The sequence below is a fragment of the Catharus ustulatus genome, chromosome 3, assembly GCF_009819885.2.
Source record: "Catharus ustulatus isolate bCatUst1 chromosome 3, bCatUst1.pri.v2, whole genome shotgun sequence".
In the NCBI taxonomy this organism is placed as follows: Eukaryota; Metazoa; Chordata; class Aves; order Passeriformes; family Turdidae; genus Catharus; species Catharus ustulatus.
The window spans coordinates 3214747-3240354 of NC_046223.1; the positions used below are offsets into that span (position 1 = coordinate 3214747).

The 25608-nt window shown below is 39.4% G+C and overlaps 1 protein-coding gene across 1 annotated transcript; it reads right to left on the reverse strand.

Annotated features, from left to right (window-relative positions):
• Positions 1-5581: 5581 nt before the first annotated feature.
• On the reverse strand, positions 5582-24532 carry LOC116994694 (exportin-1-like). Its single transcript, XM_033056583.2, is given in 25 exon segments — positions 5582-6629; positions 7125-7221; positions 7301-7460; positions 7578-7712; positions 8393-8561; positions 8956-9150; positions 9484-9590; positions 10589-10772; positions 11633-11767; positions 12361-12524; positions 12632-12788; positions 13603-13784; positions 15105-15243; positions 15779-15976; positions 18336-18372; positions 19081-19112; positions 19115-19210; positions 19318-19352; positions 19355-19436; positions 19529-19577; positions 19965-20046; positions 20049-20145; positions 20228-20272; positions 20351-20412; positions 24484-24532. Coding segments are annotated over 25 exon segments (2835 nt in total). The 3' UTR covers positions 5582-6482.
• Between the last annotated feature and the right edge of the window lie 1076 nt (positions 24533-25608).

Below are 25608 nucleotides of genomic sequence, written 5' to 3' on the forward strand. Positions count from 1 at the left end.
AGTGTTATCTACTAATAACTATTTATTTTTACCTCGTGTTTTATTTTTACCGCCCTGGTTCGTTTTGGGTTTTTTTTTTACCCCACTTCTTGCACCGTGATTTGTTAAGGAGTAATGGCATGTGACTGGCTGGAAATAGCCTTTTTTAAATGAAAGACACGGTCAAAATAAACAACAAATTTTAATTATTAAGGATGCATAATTTATGATGTTACAACTACCAGTTAGCTCACTCTGTCTCGGGTGTACGTTTTGAACGAGGTTTCAAACCCGTGATGACAAATTTTCAGGCAAACATCTGTTTTCCATTTAAAAAAAAAGCCCAACCCTTTTTTTTTTTTTTTCTTTTTGCCACCTCTCAATCCTGCTCCTTCTCCCAGGTACATGTAACTGGAATATGCATCACATGACAGATCTTGGCTGGCTTTTCTCCCCCAAAGTCGGCACTTCCCGAGTATTAAGCGCTATTTTTTATTTCTGTAGTACCACCCAGTGGTGACTCCGTGTGTTACTCCGAACCCTTGGAGTTTACCGACCTGTACATAGGATTAAAAACCTAAATCTATTAATAGCCGCAATGCAGATGCAATATATTTTAGTAGAAAGTCAAATAGAATCACCAAATGAGCGGGGGGGGAACCCATAAAAGTTGTTTTGAATTCCTCAGTGGCTGTCTCATATTTCTTCCACTTGAAATAAATCTGATGGCATTGCTGAGATGCAGTTCTGGTTTTTTTAAATTCCATGTGCATATTTATCCAGGCTGATAACGCTGTGGTGGTTGTGTGTGTAATCTCCCAGGGCACAGAATGCTCACCTCCAAACAATCCTCGAGGCACCACTTTGTTAAACTAAGACAAAAATTTGCACTGTTGTTTAAAAGACAATTTACTGTAAACAACAGGTAGGGAACAACTACAGTGCAAGTCAGGAATATACTAGAATGATGTTTTACCTGCAGTTCTTGTCACTGCTTGGTTTTGAAATACTTTCCAGGTTAGGTTTATCAATGAGGATAGCCATTCCTAAATATTCCCTGCTGAAATTTAGTTTTACTGATTTAAACTAATAGAGTCTACAGGAGACACAGATTCCTTGTCTGTCATTTTAATTCACATAACATGTTAATGCAAATGTATTTCAAGTGGGAATAACAAAGGGTAGTAATGCAAGAGAGGATGAACTCTGAGTAAAAACTTCTGTGAAACTTTTTACTGATCTTTCTCCCTAATTTGTAGATGTTTTAATTCCTGACAGTGTCTTTTCTAGATGACGTATTTTTTTATAGAACTCTAACCACCATAAGCTAGTTAGCTATTAAACTAACTGGCTCTGTCACTAAACCTCCATAATAATAACTATTTAATAGCTAACTGGTTTAGTTATTAAAATTACACAGATGAACTGGGCCCTGTAAAGCCTTTCTTGCTTGTTTCATCTCTTCCAGCTAACCTGAGATTCATAATGAAAGATTAAAAGGAGACCAGAACATTGCAATTATGTTCTGCTCCTGCCTGAATTAATGTAGTGAGCACCTTTCTCTTCTACAGCACTGATTGCAAAGCTTGAGGTCCATCAAAAGGTGAATCAGAGGATTTTATGTTGTGCATCTACATGTTAGTTTTCACTTGATGTTGTGCTGCCTTTACCTTCTGTGTGTCCAAGATTATTTCAGTTTTTGTAGAACCCCTCATTCTACAATCTGGATCATCTGATTTAAATTTGCATTTTTCTCTCTGCTCTTTCTTCCTTATACAGGCCCTGCAGTAACTTTTTGTAACAGACTCAAAAGGAACTGCCAGAACATCTTCAAAGATGATTTTCCTGAGCAATGAGCTGTCTGATCTGAGTGCAGCACCACATAAACACCCGAGTCAGCAGAAGGCACCTTCTGGAGCGTGGTGTCACATGCCAAGCTCAAGGAAAACAGCAGAAGAGCATGGGTGACCTTGAGTCACTCCTGCTTTTGAGCAGAACAGAATATTGAAAGCCTGATTTCCTTTTACTGCACTTTTAATTTTTATTTTTTAAAATATTTTTAAATAGAGACTAAATTGAATTCTTTTAAGTTAAATGTTAGCTTCCAAGCTGAAGACAAACCTGTCAGTGGCCTGGTTACAGAGATCATCAGCCTCCTGCTCTAGCATGCTTTGTTTTTCCTCTTAACCTTTATTCTCTCTGTGTGCCATCCCAGCAATGTTGTTTTATCCCCAGGAGGCCTCTTCCCTTCCCCTGGCTGCAGTGTTCCTCATCTGGGAATATTTGCTCTGGTAAAGTGCCAGCACAGTTCTTCTAGAGGAGCAACTTAGATAAATGCAAGACTTGGGCAAAACTAAAACGCTTTATATAAATTTGGGGCTGGATTAAGAGCAAGAACATGAATTTCCAAAATTCACATCCCAACACTGCTCGAATAGTTTAACTGGAGTTCAGTTAAATCTGTGACCTTGTGCCTGGAATGCTGCTGGAAGCCATGAGCAACAGAATCAGTTTAAGTTTCCCCACATTTAAGTTCCAGCACTTGACTTTCATTGCTCTTTTAGCATTCTGAACTTTTTAGCAGGGTTCATGTCTAACTAGACTTTGGTGTCACAGCACCATGAGACGACAAATGCAAATTGGTTTACCCCAGATAGTACAGAATACTCAAAATTTGGCCACAAGTATCATGTAAGTACAGACAAGGCATTTCTGAGCATGAGTGACTGCCACTAGAAACTGAACCACTACCAAAGTGGTCCAGGCAGCCTCTGTTGTATATTTGGACCTCTTCAGGACTTTTTAGTAGTGAAACCCACATTTGTAGCTCTTAACCTCCAAAATACACCTCAATCCCATCTTTCCCTGTACAGACTTCAAACACACACCAAAAAAAAGTGCTCACAGGTTTGTAGGTGTGAAATCTGGGACTTTCAGGTAGCTGAGGTGCATTGTACATGGGATAATGGCCTGAAAAGTTACTCCCTCAATGGAGCCTTTTCCCAAGGGACCCCTGCTGACAGGGACAGTTCTGAAGCTGGAAAGCCTAAAAAGAAATTCAGTCTCAAGGAATGAAGTGCAGAGCTGCATTCCTGATGGGCAGGCGGACAGGATAATTCTTTTACTGATGTTTTTTCAAGAGCTATCTCCATTTCAGTTTAGCTCCCTAACACCTGGAGACAAAGCTAGCAAGGGGAGAAGGAAGTTTAGCCACACCTTCCAGCACACCCCAGGAGTCTGGGATCAGTAATTATCATTTACCCAGTGATAAATGGACTCTGGGACAGTCTGGTCCCTCACCACAGCACCAAAGCAAATTCCTCACCTCAGGCATTTCAATGCATCATTTTCAGCATTTTTTCCTCTTTTCCCCTTTAAGCTGAAGTTCTATTGCCTTTCCAGTGCCAAAAACTCTCAGCAGTAACTCTTAAAAGTTTCCTAAAGAGATGAGCATTTCTAAAGCTTTTTTTTTTTTGCATAAATATTAGCTTTATTGGAAAATAGTTCACTTAAACCAATCAGATTAACACACACCAAATTATTCTAATTTTAAAAAACCAAAACCAACTAACCTAAAATGCTTTGGAAGATAATCTGCTTCAGTTACAGTAGCAAACACATCATGGCAGCCTGAAACAAGTACTTGGGGTGTCTTCATCAGCTGACAATCAATCCATGTAAACACAGAAAACACCCCGAAATATTTGTATTTATCAATGTACCTGGAGTACACAGAACTGTTTTGTTTTTCTTTTTTCTTTTTTTTTTGTAAAATCTGTATAGAAATATGCACAAAACATTGGTTTACATATAATTACAAGTTATGGAGATGTTTATATGATGGTTCATGCTTTTTATCCATATATTTTGATTTACAGAGTGTGCATTAGAACTAGAACTTTCTTAGATGTACATTGTCTTTTTTTTCACATTCAGGATAACTGCACTAGAAATATGCACACACACAAGTCAAATCTTTAATGGTATCCAGAACTCCACAGAAGCTGCATTTTTATAGCAGCTGCAGAGATCAAGGAAAGGCACCAATTATCTTAAGAGAACAAGACAAGACCACAGTAAATTTTTAGATCTAAAAGGGAAGCAAAACCTAAGATTAGAATGTTGTTACTAGAGAACTCACAAGGTATCAAAATAACCAAACAAACTCTTCTCTGAATCAACATAAAAATACATTTTGGGTTTATTGTTTGCGAGTTTAGGTCACATTTGAATCTTCAGTGAACAACCAGACCACAAGCCTCAGCCTAACTTCAACCCTGAAGGAAGGTGCATAAACACATCTGTGTGTGTGTTTTTGTTCAGAACTGTTCTGAATGCAGTTAATGCCACTGCACATCAGAACCAATTCAGCATTCAAGCTCTGTAACTCATGGGATGTGATCTGCTATTGGTGGGCTTTATTTCCATTTTAATAACATTTTCTTACTTCTCTGCACACCTTTTGGTTATCTGTAGCTCTAATGCTGCCACTCAGGCTGCTCACAAGCCATTTCATGTCCTTTCCACGTGTGTCCTTCAACAGCTGCACTTTAAACTGCCCAATAAAGACAATATTGCCTTGAGGATGGAGCAGAAAGCTCCACGTTGGTGGGAAGACATGAAAAAGCTGGAACTGGGAGCTTTAAGGAGAGTAAGAAATGGGTTCTGTAACTCTGGCAGTAATTTAGAGTTTGGGAGGCTGTAGGCAGTCCCAGCCAGGGGGGTTTGAGGAGGTCTCCAAGCAGTGCCAGCTCACAGTGCCACTGCTTAAGGACCTTCCCATGAAAGCTGCTGAGCTTTGCCAGGGTAAAACACACGGGGAGATGCTCAAAGACACAGAGGGGCTGAGAGTCCAGCCTGGAGATGTTCCAGGCACAGCTACATCCTACAGGAACACTGCTAACTCATGCACTTCTACTGCAAAGGAACACACAGCACAAAGTCCTTAACTACAGCACCCAAACGGACACACAACACCCCCAGCCTGCCTGGCTCCTGTGACAGCTCTCTGACAATAGTTACACCTCATCCCAGTAACAACCTGGAGACTGGACACCAAATCCACGGAGAAACTTCGGGAGAGCTCGACACTGACTGTTAGAGAACAGAGACAAGACACAACAGAGATGGGGAAGCCAAGACTGTACACAACCTTAGTGTTCATACTGCTTCATAAATCTGTGAAAATCATTTAACTACAAAACTTTAGGTAGAAAAATAACCATAGAGATCTTGTCTACACATGTTATTAACATGGACTATTATTAACTGTTTAGTCAAGATACAGTGCAATACCTCTTTGAAATAAATTGCAAAGAGTCCAGAGAGAGAAAGAGCAAGAGTACCTCATTCCTGGCATTTTATAGTAACGTGGTATGGAGTAGTTATCCATGGAGGTAAGTCAGAACAGCTACTGTACTTCCAAATGGAACCCAACTTAGTTCATGGTAACTTCAAGCACAACCAAAGTCCTTGAGATGAGGCAAGCCAGAAGCAACAGTTATCTAGACCTCAAGGAACTTTTCCTATGCCTTCAAATACAAATCTTAAATACGATCACAGCAATTTCATCCAATAAAAGAATAAGCCAAAGAAAGAAAAATAAATGTAAACCAAGTTTATTTTGCTCTTAAGTAGTGTTCTTTAAGCACTACAGCATGGTAAACAATGTAAATTAGTATAAGTCATCTCAAAAGCCATTTTTTTTTTATTTTATGAGTTGTTAAAAAGATGCAGCCTATTCTAACAGGATAAATATTTTAACCATTTCACTTCGAGTTAATGAAGGCTCACAAATGAGCAACACTCCTCATTGAGGAAAACAAAAAGCTGTTGTCGACAAAGCGACAGCACACACACAAAAACAAAAGAACTGTGTAAAAATAACTAACTGTACTGTGTTCCCATACTCTTTAGAAGTTGCTTTACAATGGGATGATATGCACATGATCTTGCTGCAAACTTGCCATACAACTTGCAAATACACGTAGCCTATAGCCTTACCACTCAGTCCAGAAAGCTGCTAACTGATCAGAACAAACGCAGCACTAGGATCCTCTGCTTAACAATTAATTCAATCTGCTTTACTCTTTACCTTTTCTCCTAGACTGCAGGACAGACTAGAAAGAAAATTACTCCGAATTAAAAATCGATACTCTTACAGGAAATTGTATTATTTTGCAATATAGTCTTTTACAAGTTACGTTTTGCCTATTTTCCCCTTAGCCACAAAATGGGCATGAAGTAATTACTTTGAAAATGCCTTAATTTTCAACTTCATGCAAATCTAAATAAAGATGACCAAACAAAAGCTTAAACAATGGAAGGATATTTCACAGAAAATTTCTTATACAAAAAACACATAAGAAAAAGGGCCACTAGGTGACATTTTAATTTACAAATTGGCATCATTTTGGTCAACAAATATCCAAGTGCTGTTTTCTTCTATCACAACAAAGTAGCTGTACAGAAAGAAAACTGCAAAACTTGTTTTATTTTTGTTTTTAATCGCACATCTCCTCAGGAATTTCATGTGGATTAAGGATGCCAGGTACAGACATCTGAAGTTTATGCTTCTCCTCTTGAGCCTGCCGAAGGGCTGTTTCTCGCTCCTCCAAGAATAAGTCTGATGTGTCTTCACCTGCAAATTCCTGGGATAATTCACATAAAAACATCAGTTTATTGTCAAGTGCTTAAGGTAGAGTAATAGCTTCCAAAATTATACAGGAAACATCTTCCCTTCCTGTTCCCTGACAGGCTACTCGCATGGTTTTCTGTTCCTAAGGTCATAATTAATATAAAGTAATATTTAAAGAAGTTCACCATGTGTTACAGAATGGGATGCCAAATCCAGCATCTGGAGTGTATTACCATTACAGCAGAATCATTACAATTCTGAAATTTCTGACAATTGCAGTCTCAAAACAAATCAACAAACTATTTCCTACAATCTTATCATTCCAGCATGCTTGTGAAACATAAAGGCAAAGCATTAGTGTAGTGAATTTCAAAACTGGTCCCAACTGCAAGCAGAATAAAAAAAATCTGGTTAAAAACCAATTTATTTCCCATTAGATACTGTCCTATGTGACAAATCCCTGCTGAAAGCAGTTTTTCATTTCTTGAGAAAAGCATGCCCAACATACCTTGATTTGGACCAGGAAATCCCTTAGGTGTTCCTTGAAGGCAGGAATATCCTGATTTAAACTGAAGAGTCCTGTTACAAACAGCTTAACCTGGGCACTAACAGCAAAACACATCAGTTAGAATTCCAAGAAGTAAGAACCCACTGAGAAATATGAATGAATCATGGCAGACTTACTCTTGCAGGTGAGGAAATGCCGATTTGAGGAGATTAGCCACATACTCCTGAATAAACATTTGGTTGTTCACTGGATTTCCAGGGTTTAAAGGAGTACTTATTTTTCCCTCTTCTACCAAGTTGAACATGTAGGCAAGGATTGACGCATGCATTGTCAAACCTGCACAGATCAAAGCCAGAAACACACAGTTGTTATTCAGAACAGGATGTGCTACATTATTTTGATGTTCAGAGGGATGGCTTGCAGCACCTGCCTCACACACAGGCACATTCTCACCTGCAGTGTGTGAGGTGTCTGTGACCACAGAGAAGATGTGCTGGAGGATATCGCAGAAATACGTCTGATAGAAGCTCTGGGCAGCTGTCTCCTCCTGTGCAACATTTTGGAGTAGGGTATAAAGGATCTGAAGTCCTGCAAAACAGGCATTAGAAAAGGTGATCAGAGAACAACAGTCCAACAGCTGGGAGATTTTGGCCTTTTCCAAAACAAGTGACCCAAGAAATCCTGATGGGAAGCAGGATGCCCAGCATGGCACAGTGATGGCTTTGTGAGGCACTGCCTCCCAGACATGGCACACCCCTTCAGCTTCATTATACTATCATTAATATATCATCAGATAAAGAGACAATCACACCATCATCTGATGAGCAAAACCCTCAATAGTGTTAGCTATTTCAACAAGGAAAGATGTTTTAATGTTTAGCTTGAAATGGAAACTTTGATTTGGTGAAATACAAGTGAAGAACATCCTTTCTCCCCATCCCTAAAAGGCTAAAAGAATCACTGGTTTCACAATTTTTTTGTGGCACCATTTTAAGCTGCTGCATCTGTTCAGCCATTTCAGAATAGTGCCAATGCTCACATGGCAAAAAAGCAAGTCAAAATCGTAATAGTGCTCTCTTCCAGCTACAGGAATCAAACAACAACCATCCCACCTCCAGATTCCTGGCTGGCACCTTGAAGCTGAGACAGGAATTCTATCCCTGTGCAAATGCAAAATCATGTGAACAACATGCTAAGTTTGATTAAAGAAAATGAAGTAAAGGAACAGTATTCTACTAGAAAAATCTGTATTAAACACTTCCATTTACCTGTATCTGCAACATTTCTCATTGTGTGTTTGAAAGCCCAAATAATAGAATCCAGGACAAGTTTGAACTGTGCAGGTGGAATGGCCAGGAAGGCTGGGAAGCAGTGAGAATTTACAGCTTGGAGCAGCAAGAAGAAGTTTGTTCTATGTTCAGGATATTCTTCAAAGTCCTAGAAGGGAAAGGGGAAAAAAGCCAAGTCTCCATAAGTTTCATCTTCAATTAAAACAGAGCAAGTCAGTATGTAGTGCACACTTAGTGAGGAAATATTCAACTGAGCAGTAGCGGTGTTCTTACACTTCAAGTATTTATCAATTTTAAGCCATTAGTCCTACACTGACATTTGACTTCTGTTTGCAGAAGTGCAGCACTCCAAGGCCCCAGAAAAATCATTAATGGCTTAAATCAGGAGCTAACCAGGGAAGTTTAAAGCAATCTAAGAGCTCTAACTAGAGAGATCAACTATACAACAAGTACGCTAGTTTGAGCGGAAATCTGGTCAAGTGCCACAAAAGCACTCTGTGACTGGAAAAAACCCACAAATCTCAGGTTTTAAATACAAATACCTTGTTGATCATGTTTAATGTGCACTCAAAAACAGCATCGAAGATCTGAGGTATTTCAGCAGTGATGTGTCCCCCCAGCTTGTTGACAATGATAGCCATGGTACTGAGCACCTCGGGCTCCCGAGCGGCCGGGACGTTCCGCTGGTAATCTATGAGAACTGCATCCAACAACGGAGGAACAAAGTTTTCAGCTACCTGGTTGGAAGAGTAAGCCAGGTTATAGCAGTGCAGTTACTGAGCAAAGTCTCCAGCACAGTTTGTAGCCAAGTTCCTCCTTCAGTTACAGGTGACACTTTTCGTAAGGAAGTTGAAGTTCCCATCCTCTGTCTCCATCTTAAATCTCCTTGACTACCTTTAACATTACTCTCAGCTAAAATCAACTGAAGTATCTCAAACACTGCTCAGGCTCACCTCTTCTTATATTTCCCACACCTCCTGAAAGAAGTTCCTGTGACCATCAACTGAACACAAAGCAGTTTTTCCTAATTCTGTCTTAGTAGTTATTTCTATAAAAATGCATCCACTTACCATCTGCGGATCATTGGACCTGCTCACCCAGCCAGAAATTAATTTTAAAGTTTCCCTTTTTACAGTCCTCATACTTCTAATCAAGGGCTGCTTTGTTACCATTTCACCTGGAAAATTTTAAAGCTTCAGTTAATTGTGTGAGGTGTCAAAAAACCCACAAACCCTCAAAACACCCCCAAATTAACTTGATATTAACAAAACAGAATACTTGATTTATATATCTGAATGACAAAGACTAATAAAGACTTCCTTTGTCTTTAACCTTTTCCAGTTGTAAAAATCTTCCAAACAGCAGTTGCTGTTTGGAGTTCACCAGGCCCATAGCCCCAGAGACTGCTTCCTCAACTTCACTGTGTCTGGCAATGATGAATTCTGGCCATTAGATCAGCTGAATGAGAAGTTATTGATTTCTCTGCCAGTTTTATTCTGAATTCCAGGAAGCTACTTTCAAGGTAAACCAGCTGCACAGTTACCAAGCTGCATTTAACACTCCAATTTCCAGGTACATCTTGTGCCCTGGTCAGAAAAGTGGGCACAGCAACTGACTCATTTCATCTTGTAATGAACTACTACAGAAACACATTCTACCGAGATGCCACAGGCTCTCAAGTTAGCTGGTAAAAATAAGAGTGGTAATTGAGAATTCCTTCTGTGATTGGAAGCCTGGTTTACCATGACTTTCAGGCATCATCACTCATTACATTTCAGCCTTGTAGCAGCACAGTCTCATCCCAAAACCCTGCTGGCATCTTCTGAAGGAATGGATGAGATTCTATTTACAGAATGTCTTTTAATGCTCAATCCCAGAGTAAGCTAAAAGAACACAGGCTACACTGCATCACAGCAAGATGCTTATTAATTCTAAGTAAGTATCTCTGGTGTTCTGCATTCTCCTAAACTTGCTCATTTATAGATGTTTGTTCCTCCCCCTAAAGCTGGAAGTTCTTTATTTGAATACAATGTTAGCAAACAAAGATTTAAGTAAGCACTTTCAGTCCTTCTCTGCTCTCCCAAGCAGTAAAATTAACCTAACTGGGATGTACTCTGAAACCTAATGGCAGACACTGCTAAACCTCATTTTCAAGAAGAACATGGAATTTCTTACCATTAGCCTGAATAGCTGCAGAAATATTTTCACTTAGGCACTTGTACACATTCAGCATATCTAAATAAATTCTTCCAAGCTGAATCACAAAGGGGTGGCCAACTGCTTTACACGCTCGTACATTGGTTTTCAGAATGCTACCAAGCTGCTTAACTGTTTCAGGATCCTTTAGAATATCAACATTCTGTGAAAAAATTAAGAGTTCATCTTCATTAGTGACTACAACCACCCTTTGGCTTTCAATATAAAACCCTAAGTTGAAACAATTTATTTTACACACTGCCTTAAAGAAGATATCACTCAAATTTATGGACTTTTTATAGAGATCCTGGAGTTTATTTCATGGCATTTGCCACTACCTCCAACAGAGTCAGGATAAAACTTCATTTCATTCTGTTTTCTGCAGAATTATTTTTGCTGCCGTGCTACAAGCATTACTCTAGTTAGAGAAAGAAGGAAAACTAAGGAGATTAAGTTGAAAACAGATAGAAGGGGTCCAAAGGAAATGCAGTGTGTTCTTGGGAGAAGTCAGGGTAGGAAAAGTAACTTAAGCTTGCTTAAGTTCAGGCCCCTAATTAGATTAACTGCAAATGGATTGTCTCTAAAGAACAACAGTCTTGCACTCCACAAGTGTGTAGAGATAAAAGTATTTTCAAAAGACTCAAGGAAATAGAAGACAGAGTAAGAAAAGATGTACTTTAAGAGAATGGTGAGAGAAGAAAGGAAGAACAATGAACAGTATTTTTAGCATTTTAACTTTTCTGTTACCTAAAATCCAAGTGAAAGGGAGTCATTAGAAAAAACTACTGAAATGAATTCTGTACAGTAACAGATTGTACTTTACATCAGACTTCAACAAGTATTTATTTTTCATTTATGTCCCCTCTCTCAAAACAACACCTTCATTTTCATGTCAGTCTCTGTCAGCCATCACATAATTAAGTCCAGCCCAATTCCTTGTGTGAAAAATATAACCAGGAGAGGGCAAACACGTAGGAGGGTTTTTGACCTGAGCACAGGACACATTAAAATGGAAGAGCTCACCTTTGTTGCCTGCTGAATGATGCTGTCCCACACCTGGTTGGGCAGCAACATGTACTTTTCTATCAGATGCTCCTGCACAGTCTGGTCTGTCTGTGCCCCAATCATGTATCCAACTGCTTCATAAAATGTGTGCACCTGATGGGAACAGCAACACCCCAACACCAGGGTTAAAAACGACTAAGGAAAAACTCAGTTTTACCAGACATGTTTGAACTGTGCACTGCCTCCCATCAATCCTGGAAGTGTCTTTTTCCAGGTGCCAGATCCATTCTGCCTGAAGCTTCAGTAAATTGGTGCAGGTACTCTCATTTCATGAGCCATGCCCTGCCCAGCCAGTTTTCCCCTTCCTTTTTGCTAAGGACTGGATTTTAGACTTTCCCTTTTTGGACTGCTCCTCACTCCCTACTTCCCAAATACATGACCAGTATGTAGGTACTGTTATAGTAGGATATTGCTCTTTCCCAAAGCAGAATCACCAAGTTACACACCGTGTCTTCTGGAAGACATTGCAGAAATGAAAACTCCAACTAAATGCACTTTAATTCTCTTTCAAGTATTCCAGTTAACATCTCAGCAATGCAACTCGAGCATGATATTCATACCCTGACACTATCCCTAATAAAAACTAAAGGATAAAATCCAACCCTTGTAAAGCACCCCTACATTTCAACAGGAAGCAACTGTGCAGCAATCTTTAGGAATTATCCACAAGCTCAAATCAAACCTACCTGTTGTGGCTGAAGGTCACAGATGATTGTGTTAATATTGTTCAGGATTTCATCAATAAATGGCATGACCTCTCCCACCTGAACCTGGACAAAGTGTCGGCGGCATTTTTGTGCTATTTTTATGAAGGTATCACAAGCCATGTCCTGGACACCATCGTGGGTTTCTAAATGAAATCAAATCAGTTACTGCTTTGCATTTTTTCCCCTCCATGTATAGGTATCTTTTTTAAAAATAATTAAAACAGCAAATTTTAAAAAAGCAGATAATTACCATGCATAAATTCAAACAGCTTGTTGACTACTGTCTTCAAAAATTTCCAGTGAGCTCTCAAAAATCGTGGGTATTGACCTACTATATACATTATATTTGATGCAATAATGGCTTTATTGTCCTTTCCTCGCTTTTGTTCGCAGAGTCCCAGGAGATCCTACAACACAACAGATTCTTAGTCTCCTCTTCCAGTTTATCAAGTTTCATTAAAAGCATGACAAGCATAACATCCTATAAACAGCTATATTAAAGATGGTTGACACAATCAAGCACAAAATACAAATAAAGAAATAAAAACTCAAACAAATGTGTTGAGATTGGGGTGATGCAATCATTGAGGTTTCATCCAAACCCTGATCATTGTGTTTTAAACTAAGGAAGCTCCATTTTAAATTATAACTAAGGATTCCTGCAGGGGGAGTTCAACAAGCCTTACAGTACTCAATACTGGCTGAGTAGGTGATAGATAAAAATACATTCTCCACATCAAATAGAATAAATTAAACTACATCTTCTATATGACTTAAAACTAAGTACTCTGTAAGTATCTTTATATGACTTTTAAAGTCTGTTACTCTTGTAAAAATGTTATTCATATATTAACCAAACATTGAGTTTGATCAATGAATATACAGATATAGCAGAAGAGCAAGGTGTTAGGCTAGTTACAGTCATGGGTTACTTTGCCACTCTGCTGTATTTCATTAGTAATCCCTTTCCATCTCTTCTGCATCCCCAAAGAATACATTTCATCATAAATTACACTTTATCTGATGAAAGGCTGTTTGGATCAATGCACTGTTCAGCACTAACTTATTCATCACCCCAAAATTCAGGATGGAACATTTCCCATTCATTTATTCTTATGCACCAAGGCAGCTTTCTAAGATCACAGAGCAGTATTTCTGCAAGCTTGCTTTCTTCAGCCCAAACTCAAGTGTGACCAAGCTGTTAGTTCTGCCCCACCATACCTTAATTACTGTAACCAGAAACCTCTTTTCATCTTCTTCGTGCATGGCGCCGCTGATGGAGCCGATAGCCCAGCACAGGGTGTTCAGATTCTTCCACGACCACTCAGTCCCATTCACTTGATTGTGAAGCTTTTCAGTCATAATTCGTTCTGTGTCTGCATAATCCAGATGTGTGAGATAAACTGAAAGACATCAACGTGCAATGTTTTAAACCAGCAGCTTGGGTCTCATCTCCATAAGCAGTTACATAAAAATCTACTGAAGCTCTTGGGTAAAAGTATAATGTTTCCTTCCTGAAGTCACAACAGCATGAGGTAGTAACTGAAGCAGAAATTTTTTCAAATTATTTCAAAGATGGACAATAAATTTTATTGGGAACCTAAGTTCTAAGAGATCTCATCAAAACATCACATGCAGGTGATGTGAAAAGTCTAAATCAACGCATATCCCGTGTGATACCAAGGCAAATTATTATCAGAAGGCATCTGTACTGATGGTCTGTAGGGAATATGGGATTGGCTGCCTATGGGGCACATTATACAGTGTGTAAGCCCATGCATTTTCTTCAGCTCTGCCTTTTAGTGTCACCACATTTGCTGGTTGCAATAAGCCACGATTAAAGTGGAGCTGGTGCTCCTGAACATGTCTAGGTGGAAGATTCAGGTATCACAACTCAGTCACTTGCATCAGTCCCTACCTAATAGGATTAGTGTCTCCAATATAAAACTAAATCCCAGCAAGTCAAGAGCAATTTACGGCCAGGTTCAAAAATAGATTTTTACTGGAGCACAGAACACAGTTTCCACCACATTCTCCCCCTTTTTTTTCTCCAAGTGAATCTTCTGGGTAATACAACAAGAGCAATAAAAACCTGACCCCCATTTCACATAAATAATCTTGTATCTGGCAAAACAATTTGGGCTCAGGATATAGAGTAATTGTTTCACAAAACAAAAATTGTTTTCACATTCCACATGCAAATGTATTCAAGCAATTAATTTAACGCTGGCTATAGCTACATCCCAAACAGAAAGGTGAGAATGAAAGTACCCAAAACACCAACATACACTTTGCAACTCACAAGCTTTCCAACACACACATTCCTAGTGCATCAACCTGTTGCTGAACACTCAGCATTCCCATCTGCATTTGAGACAATAAACTGCATATTGAAGCTCTAATGTCCTGAATATCTGACAACTCTACTCCCTTTGCTCCCTCAAGTTACAATTAGGACTCTCAATTTTTTTCCTACCTCAAAAAACTCATTATCACTACAATAACCCAACAACAAAAATTGAGTGGGGTATTGCTACTCCATCAGGTTATAAAACACCACACGCCTCAAACAGGAAACTTCAGAGCAGCCACTGCCTCCTCCCTTTCCAGTCTGTGTAGTACTCCTTGCTGATAACCATTTCACCCACACAATAATTCACATGCCAAGATAACAAACTGTAACACTGATGCAGCTGCACACTAACTGCAGCCAGTTTACTTACCCAACGTTTCTCTCATATTTTTATACAAGTTTATGGAATCCGTATCCTTCATGAATTCCCGAACTACCTCCCCTTGATCGTTTTCCACAACCAGGACTTCTTCAGGCTTGGCCATGCGGCTGACCATGAGCAATCGAACCTGGGGGAAGTGAAAACTCCATCAAACTGCACCCCCAACACTCTCCCAGCTGCACAAGTGGCTCCAGAGCACTCTGCTCAGGCAGTCTCTGCCACAGAAAGGTTCTATCCAGCTGTAACAAGCCATTAAGGACAGAGCCTGCTGACTTCTCTCCCTCCAATGAACAAGCTCAGTACTTGAAGGAACCCCAACTATATAGTATTTATATTTTCCAGAGGTTCAAAATGCTTGTGTCACATTAGGGGTCTTTTAAGGACCAAACACACAGGTTTTCCTCCAACTCTAACACTCCAGCCTTTCTGATCCCAGAAACTGTTTAATACAGATTTATTTTTAAATTAAGTACCTTAAAGTTGGAATAGCACATTAACGCTATTCTATACTGGTGTCATCTCAAAGTATTTTCACATTAATTATATAACTAGAGTTGAATCAACTATCAATTACTCTTATGTCCCTCCCTACATGAATCAAAATGTCTGATTCACAAACAGAATCTGAATCTTTACAGTGTCTTCACTTGCCCATGGATTACCTTGGACAAAACAGGCAAGTAAAGTTGCCTCCTTGGAGGAACATCAAAGTGTTGACTCCCTGAAAGCAGTGGAGAAGCTGACGTTGAGAACGGACTTTCCCTGTACAGCTCAGCAGCTAAATGGTTCCAATATTCCAGACAAATCTTGAAAATTTCAGTTTCTTCAACTTCTGATACCAACAACATGTAATGAAGAGCCTGGAATAAAGTGGTTTAAAACACACAATTAGTGACTGTATCTGCAGATCAAGCCACATTGCTTCAAGTTCAGTTACCCAATGCTGACAAAATGCCAAATTAATCTCAGATTTTGGAACAAGAGGCATTAACATTGCAATGACATTATTTACAGGTCAGAGTTGTGACTGGTAGAGCAACTCAAAACCAAGGACTCCTGTCACTTACTGTTCTTTTCAAAGTGTTTGTATTCTTAAATCTGAGATAGCCTAAAGACATCTTAGAAATGCCATCACCAAACCAGTGTGTTTGTAAATTATCAAACCCACAGCCTCTGGAGCTTCTGCAAGGCAATTTCAGAACCTCAAAAAAGCCTCACCAGCTGGTGTCAGTGATTGCTATTCTCAAGACTACTGCTGCTACTTTGTTCTGCATCCTTTGACTCTGGAATACTTGCTCCTTTGTTTTCAGAGAAGTCATCTACTAGAATATTTTCAACTTCTTTCCTGATAGAACAGCCAGAGCAGGCTGAGCAGGGAAAGCCACTGATGCAATTCTGACAAGCTCAGATATCAACCAGAGAAATTAAAACTACACAGACAAACCTTTTTTGCCTAAGCTTATTATGCAGTCCCCAGTGAAAGGTATCAAAGCAATTGCCCATCAGTGAACAAACAGAATGAAATGATAAAATCTGAAGCTATTTTCATAGATTAGGCACTCCAACTTAGTCTTTTGAAAGGTAAAGACCTGATTCAGCATCTCCACCTACAGTGTCAAAAGAGGGACTCAGAACAGCCATATATTCATCTTTACACACCAATTCTCTTAGTAATTTCACTTAAAAATAACTGATGTAGATTGCTCTGCTAGTCTAGAGAGATCCAGTGAATCCATGGAACAATTTCAGGAGACTTGCTACACCCGAAGTGCAGGATTTAACAGGTTTAGAATGACGCACCACTTTTTAAAGCAAAACTGCACTTAGATCCAGGGCTTACAGAAGTTGATTTTACAACCATTTTAGGCAGGCATAAGAACTTGGTTAAACATTTCACCATTCTATACAAGACTGCAAGTCTTCAAAATCCAGTTTTGCAAATGCCTGTTTTATAAACAGGTCTTCCTAGTACAGCCTCAGTGTAAGTAGAAACTTGAGCCTTGAGCTGTGCACCCTTGATTTCAAGTTATTTTGAAAGCTCACTACTTGCAAATTCAGCAATTATCTGGAAATGTTACCAGCTGCTCTACTGAAAATAAGAAAGTGATACTCCTCTGAGTACATCTTCTAAATGAGCTACAATTTGATATATGCAGCCAATTTCATTAATATGTGCCTTTTTTTTTTTTTTTTTTTTTTTTTTTAGAGGCCTACCTGCAGAAGATATTGAGAACACTGGCTGGAACAGACTGGAATTCAGATGGGCACACTGGATAACAGCTAATCGACCTGCAAAATGTACTTCCCCCCTTCCAATATACCTGGTCTCCAAGTTTAAAAAATAGGAGTGTTTTTCTCCCCGTTTCAGGGCAGCTCCTCAGCCTAGAAACTCCAAACCTGCACTAGACTTAATTCTGCACACAGAAAAATGGTTCTCCACAGGGATATGGAACAACTTCTGTTCCCTTGGCGTGGAGCAGCAGTAAAAATGTTCACCACAGAACACCTGAATCACAGCAAAAATTCTATTTCATCATTCAAACAACACAATTAAAAATCCTAATCTACCCTCACTACAGCAGGAAGCAGTACCCTCAGTGCTTCAGCCTTTCCAATCCTTCACATTCTTATCTGAATCTCCAATATTTGCCATAACTCCAGTGGTTTTACTGAGATACAGTCACTTGGTAGGGCTCTGCCACTTGCACACAATCTTTATTACAGAGAAAATCTCATCCTTGAGGACTATTTCAAGCTTTTCAGTTGGGAAATGGCAAACTAGGCAAGAAGCTACATCAGGAAGGAGGAACTGGCCTGCAGCATGTGCTGGACACTAGAGAGCAGCTCTGGGTGCTCAGTGAAAACACTGAAGTCATAGCAACACACCTTCATGTGAGAGTTAAACAGAAACCTGCAAACCCATGGAAAAATAATATATTCATTTACTTTGAAGCACTGTTTGACACTTCCATGGAGGAACAAGTAAGAAGTGAGTGAGACAGAGTTAAGTTTTCAGACACTGCACTGGTAAAAGACCACTGAGAACAGAATGCCATTGAAGCATACTAGGGAAAACGTTCTGAGAGGGTTTTGTATTTGTGACTAGTTTTTTTTCAACTTACCTACCTTAAGTACAATGATCTAGAAATTCTATCACATCCTTTGAACCTGAGAACACACCTGCTTACATTTCTAGACCACAAAAACCAAGCTACTTACCTCCATTAGTGTTTCCCTCAGATTTAAACCTTTTTTCCTATAAGTAGACCATGCTCCTTGAGGAACGTGCAGAGGAACATAACTGAGATTCTGATGAAGTTCTGTTCATCATCTTTTCCATTAGAGTATGCAAGTCGGATATTGGTATTTAAAGGAAGCATCTAACAAAAAGAAATCATCAAGAATTTCCCTTTTTATACAGAACAACTACTTGGTATTAACAAGAATGTTGCTGTTTGTTTTTTATGAAGAACCTTCAAAATAGACCAACATTGCCAAGAGAGGAAAAGACTGTTTAAAAAATCCCTTGAACCCATCCACTCACAATATAAACACTGAGGAAAGGATTCATCTACCTGAATCTGAACTGCTCAGAGGGGAATCATCAAATTATATAATTTGATGTATGGTTTTTAATGAGAAATGTTTCTATCTATTCCAAAAATTAAGAAATCTGTAGAAGTTAGGTCAGTTTAGGTCTTGAGACACACAGTTCACATTTACCCATGAGTCAGCCCAAGCGCTCAAATATCTCTTAAATTAAATCAAATCAATAGAGCAGAAACAGTTGCAATCAAGTTCAGAAAAACATACTTGGCACCTTCTGACCAAGCCACAAATACCACCAAAGAACAATACTTTTTCATCAAGAGCTCTATAATGCACATAAAGCTGTCAACTCAACTTTCTACAGAAATGGATTTGTGACATGAAATTCAAAGGGAGATTTCTGAAAAGCATTTACCTGTTTAACTGCATCATGGTCAGTGTAAAAAGTGGTTACAAAACTGTTCTTCATACTGGCTTACACTGACACCTGCAATCTCTGTGAGGCACTTCAAAGAGACATTTCGAAACATGGGAACATTTAAGAACTGTTGAGGGAAGAAAAAAAAGTAGGAACATTACAGAAGTGTTGTACAGCTTTTCTGCAACTTGAATTTAAATTTAAGAGCTATGATTTTTTTTTTTGCAAGAATACCTTGTATATTAGTGTGCTGATTAACTTGGTCTCAATATATATCCCAGAGGAATCCAGTTCAGAAATCGTAGCAAAGTTTCCAAAGTTGCATGGACTAAGGGAGCATTTTGGGAGTTTTCCTGCAAATTACCATTTAGAGTTTATGACAACTGTGACACTGTCAAGCACAAAGGGGGGAATTTTGAAACATCATTAAAGAAATATGACTTACCATCACAAACTGACACAGCTGAAATATCTGAGAAAATTCATTGCACATGCTGTAAAAAAAAAAATTAAAAACTAAGCATTTCCACATTTCATAAATGAAAATATCTATGCACACAGGTCCTTAAGATATATGCCCATGGAGTCATTCAAAAGAAAGGAGAAAAGACAATCAATCAGTGCTGAATGCTGTGTTAAAAGCATAGGAACCATCAGTCAACAGATGCTACTTGCAGCAAGGTACAAACCCCTGTGTGTACAAAATGAAGTTAGGGATCCCCTAGGAGAACTGCTTCAAAGAAAAATCAGTAACCCTCCTTGGCTCAGAAATGGAATTGCACAGCTGTAGGTGTTCACATAAAAGGCTCCAAGTGAGAGGAACTATTTAGCAGCAAGCACAAATCTACTCTGTTCATTAAGATTTCAACAGATATACTTGCCTGTCTTTCAAATGCTTGGCTTTTACTTGAGTAATCTGGCCACTGGAAAAATCAAAGACTTCTTCACTCAGCAGTTTCAGATCACCATGTTGTTCTGGCACAGGCTCTCGCTGGTCCTGCTGGCTCCCACAATATCGCTGATAAACGTGGGCCAGTGCTTCGGCCACTCCTGTTTCAGGATCTGCAAAGGGAAGCAGCCACACGTGAGACAGCAAAAGCAGAGACTTATAGTAAGGTTTAAAATGTTAGGAATTCTGGCTTACCTGAACAAGAATCATATTCAGTTTCCCAATATACACTTTCTCTTTCTGGAAAAGAGAAAGAGAAGAGTCAGGTTTTGCGCAACACTCCCCTCCCTCGTCCTCCCCTGAGAATTCTTCACTTACTTCTACACATGTTGGGTCAGATGAGGTCTTGATAATTAGGCCAACAACGTATTTTTTAATACCTGCAGAAGAGGTAGGGATTTATTTTCAGCTATGGCAGATAACACAGGTATAGCAACAAGTACTTGTGAATTCAGATTCCTCATGGTTTTAAACCAGAAACACCTCTAAGGGACCAGAGTAGCATGCATCAGTGAGCATCCTTCTTGTGTGCTACATGGGATAAACACACCTGTATCAATCCTGACAGGGGATATTTCAGATATGCAAAATGGCTTTATATCTAAGTATTTCAATAAAGCAGAAGACTAGATTGGTATGTCCTTGCAGTAATTCTTAGCAGATCAAAGTGAGCTCCAGAATAAACAGAACTTCCTAAGTGTGACTCCAGTTTTAATGCCAGGTTTGCTAAAGTGTACAGAAAGCTTTGATCACCTGCACTGCATGCACAAGTTCAGAGATGATCCAGTCTACTCAGGCGATCCCATTTTAAACAAAGGAGTTCCTAAGCACAGCATTTCATAGTCAAACGCTGTGCCAATGCTTAGCAAAGCTTCTCCTGTGACATCTTACAAAAAGAACTCAAAACTTCATTCACTCGCACAGAACAATTTGAGTGTGAACCACTGGGCTTTTATAGCACATATTGCTTTTTCTTTTTTTCCTCTTACATTGGCAATTGGCCAACCAGGGGTACAGAGTATGTTAAAATGGTTCATTTGTGTTCCTTCTACAAATGCTTGCAAGTTTTTTTAGAGTTTTGAGTTCTACCACAAAACCAGAAAAACCCCAAGCACTGTAGGGAAGCTACACCACTCAGAGTTTCATTTTGCCACCTAACCCTCAGGTCACTCCTAATTAGTAAATCCATGGAAACAATGACTTTCCAAGTGACAATATCCATTCTGTACCAAGCAGCCGACTCCCAAGGAAAGAACACACACAGAGGGCCCAGTCACAACCCAGGTGAACATTGCAGGAGCTCAGCTCTGACACTGCGCTTCCAACTGGGCAAGTGTTTTCTTGTTATAAGGAAGTTTGAGAATTGGTGGATGCTTTGCTATTCAAATTCATGAACCCAAAAATCTCATTTCAATCATTTCTTCAACAAGACAAGTCAGCTGGCTCATGCAGGCAACATGCACATGTTGAACACTTCAGAAGTTGTCAGTTTATGGAGAAGAATGGCTGTTGAAGACATAATCCACAGCCTCTGTTCTAAGTTTTAAAACTTGTCTAAGACTTGATCAAATTTAGTAGGTTGTTGGTTTTTTTCATTTCAGACTTAAGCAAGAGGATTAAAATGGACAATTAATTAATTGTACCCTCATGAAATCTGGAAAAACTAGATCCAGACTTTGAGCCATTAGATACATACTAGACAGGAGCTGTTCTACAGTAGTTCAATTGCAAGTGGAACTATTCATCACCATCAACTGGGATCAATCCCCACTGCTCCAGGAGAATGGTCATTATTTAAGTACCACTGACAGGCACTGGGTAAGAGTTATTAACAATCACTGGTCTGACATCATAGGCCTGGTCTGATGTTTTAAACCCAAAATACACTCTTTGCTGAAGCACTACAGTAATTCACACATGAGATATTAAAGTCCCCCAAATAGTATGGAAATAGGTTTGCAGAGCCAGAAACTAAACTATTAAAACCATCTGCCAAATCACTATGGGAAGCCTCCTGTTGCAACTCTTTGCATTTCAAAAATGAATTAAAAAGCTAATATTGCTCTTAGAGTTCCAACTGCAAATCCATGGTATTTTCCATCTTGCTGCATCAATGGCATTGTGCTGTTCACCAACAACCTGAATTTTGTGCTGCCATCAATCCAGTCCCGAGACTAGCAGAGGAGAACAGCTGCTCTGCTCCACAGTTTCTCCATTTAAAAAACTTAAATAAAAGTAAAATGGTGACTACAGCTCAAAAGACAACCTAAAAACTTTGCTCCTTCTCTCACATCACACTGCAGGCTCCTGAGATTGTCCATCTAGTGAACAAAGTTACATTCTTAATCCCCTAAAAGAAGCAGCTATCCAATTCTCTAATGCTCTTTTTGGCTCAGATGTAATTTTCTACTTTTTCTTTTTTAGCTTCAAGTGTTATGGTTTCTGCTCCATATTTAATAGCCCATTTATTTATCATTCCCTAGGAAAGATAATTTTCAGCAGAACAAATATATGTCAAATCTATATTCTGACAAAAATCGACCCAGAGGCTCATTACCATTTTTCAGCAGAACACGTCCAAGAAACTGTCCAGGGGTAGCAATCCATGGCATAAGCTAAAGCAGCATGTTTGGAGAACTTAAAAGGCAGTGTTATGTTAAAAAGGAAAGCACAGGACATCCACAAGCCCCACAACCACTGCCCGGGTCTCCTTCCATCACAGAGGCAGCTGAACAAGTCTTGAAGAGGCAACACCACAAGTGCTAAGTCCAGGCCTTTCACTAAGCCAAGCAGGAAGAGACAGACAGTGCAGAAAAACAAAGCTTCCAATAAAAAGAACAAAAGCCACACCAACCACAACACCCAGGACACACAAAATGTTCTTCAAATATTATCTGACCTTACTACTGTACTGATCTCAGGACAACCAAAGGGAACAGACCCTGCTCCTGAGCCTGGACCAACTCCACTGTTAGAATTTTCTACAAAGCAAAGCCTAAGAAGTACTCTTGTCCAAAGTACCATAAAAGGGATGACAGAGCAAGGGCATGAACTTGAGGCCCTTTAGAACATTCCTGGATGTTCATTAGATACTGTCATCCTTCTGTGAAAGCTGCTCCTCGACAGAGAGGCAAACATTCAGTAAAACTGAAACACTTCCTGGAGGGAAAGTTCTTATCCCAAGTGACCCAAGCTATGTAATGCTTAGAGTGGAACTGGGACAGTGAGGAATGTCGCGTTATCCAACATGAGTAATTCCTGCAGCTTGAACTTGAGGAAATATCCTACAGCTTAACCTTTGGATGTGCTCTAGGAAGCCATTACCTCTCCTGCACACTCTGTACCCTGAGCAGAGCTCCTGTCACAGCCTGGTACAGCAGGTAAATAACCATGGACACAATCAGCAAACACACACCTGCAACAAACCCATTTTTTGTCCTCCAGGCACACGAGCACAGCTTTCCGTGCAATCACAGAGCACAAGCATTTAACAAGTGCCAGAAATTATTCTAGCTGGTGCTGCAGATGCAAGCTCACACTAATTTACTAAGATTAGTAAAGTCTCTGCTTGTATTAAAGAATAATAGGCACAAATGAGTCAGGTGGGCAATGTAACTCAGCAAATTAACATTATTTTGCAATCAGAATTATAATTTCAAATGCTAAAGCTGAGCTGTCCCTCTGGGGATGTTTGTATGCACACACACTCAACTGTTTAGTCCCAAATTGTAGTCAAAATACAATTTTATTTTTAGTGTTAAGAAACAACGATTTCCCATACAGTCCCACTACCATCTTTACCCCTTAGTGCTGAATTGAATCAATCCATGATCTATTTGCTTTTCAACAGAAAACTCATGAAAACGCTGAACAAAAAGCACAGAGTTTGTCTTCACACACACCAGAAGTGCCATGCAGCTCATTCCCTCTTCATTACAGAGAGCCAAAAACATCTTCCTCGTGAAGCAGGCCAGGAATTTCCATTAAAATATTTCATTGCTGCACAGAAAAACCCACTGCATCAAAAGCTTTCCACTCAGCTCCAGGACCTTCCTGGAAAACACTGAACCGCATCTCTGAACACTTCACTTTTTCATTTCAGAATGAGAAAAGTTGTACAAGCAATTTGTGTTTCATAATGAAGAAGTGCTTTATCCATCTCAGCTCCAAACACTCCAGACAAGCTTGCCTTGTTCAGGGGAACAGTATTTCATTTCACAATGCAGGATTAATGAAACGTATCACTGCACTGAAGACCAAAAAGCCTTTCTTTTCAGGCAGGTTTTCACACTGCCACAGAAAATCCTTTTGAGACCACAGCACTTTAATCAAATGCCATCCTTTCTGAGCGTTACTAAACATTCAGCTCTAAAGGATATGGGAGTTTAAAGCAATTTAGTATCACACCTCAATAAAGCAAGAACTCCAACTTGAGAATGAGGGCACAATACCTTGGCCATCCGCCAGGTTCAGCACTGCCTGGGATGTTCTGGAATACATCACCCGCCCAGCCAGGCTTCAATGAAAACCACATGACATCATTTGTGTACGTGGAAGAGCCATTCCAAGCACCCTCCCGAGGACTAAATAAATAATCCACCCAGAGCAAGGCTAACCATTGCTGGGGGCTATGACCAAACATGTCTCAAGGCTGAGCACGCAGGTCAAGCATCTGATTTCACTGAATTTTACCCCTTCTGTGCCTCATAAACTCCACTTTTGTCTACAGAATCAACTGGTTCCCACTGGTAACTTCAAAAGCAAACCAAAACACAAGAAAAACAAAAAGCCATCATGTCAGTATTTTAAAACTGTTAATTGTTTCGACCAATTCTTGTTCCAGAATTATGGAAAGATAAGAACAAACTTTTCAAAACTGCTCACAAGCACCACCTGAGGAACAAAAAGCTATTTTACACAAGTTAAAGGACAAGAGGGCCAGAAAAGCTCAAACCTAAAAGCCACTTTAAAACAAAAGAAAAACTTCAGAATAGAGCTTCAAGTCTAAAACCACCTGAGGAAAACATTTTCGTCCTTGTATTTGAAGTTCAAGGGCTGGGAGCTGAAACCTTCCAGCATACAGACAGAAGCTAATCTCACAGCTCAACAAATCATTCTGATATACAATTTGTAAAAATAAAAAAAAAAAACCTCCCAAAAAAGTCACAGTTCATGCTCTGCAATTAACAGCATTGCTTTATTTCTCCCAACAAATTTCAGGATGTTGTTTCAAAAATTTTTTTTATTCATTGACCATTTAATTCAGATTTGCTCTTGACTTTAACTCTTAAGCACTGCTGTTGCTACAAAGGAGGAACAGTGTTTTTCTCATAAATGCATTTAGTTTTCCTTTTAACCAATAGTAAGATCTGTCACTTGGATTTACTACACAAACCAACCAGACATGCACAACACATGTTTCATAAACTATGATAGAAGGTAAAACTGATTTGAAAACTGCATGATTTGCTTGGTCACTAAGCACTCCCACTTCAGTTTCCTGCACACACATTCCACCAGTTACACTTCAAACAAGAAAATCCTGTCAACCAAAGAATGGCTGGAGTCAAGGAAAC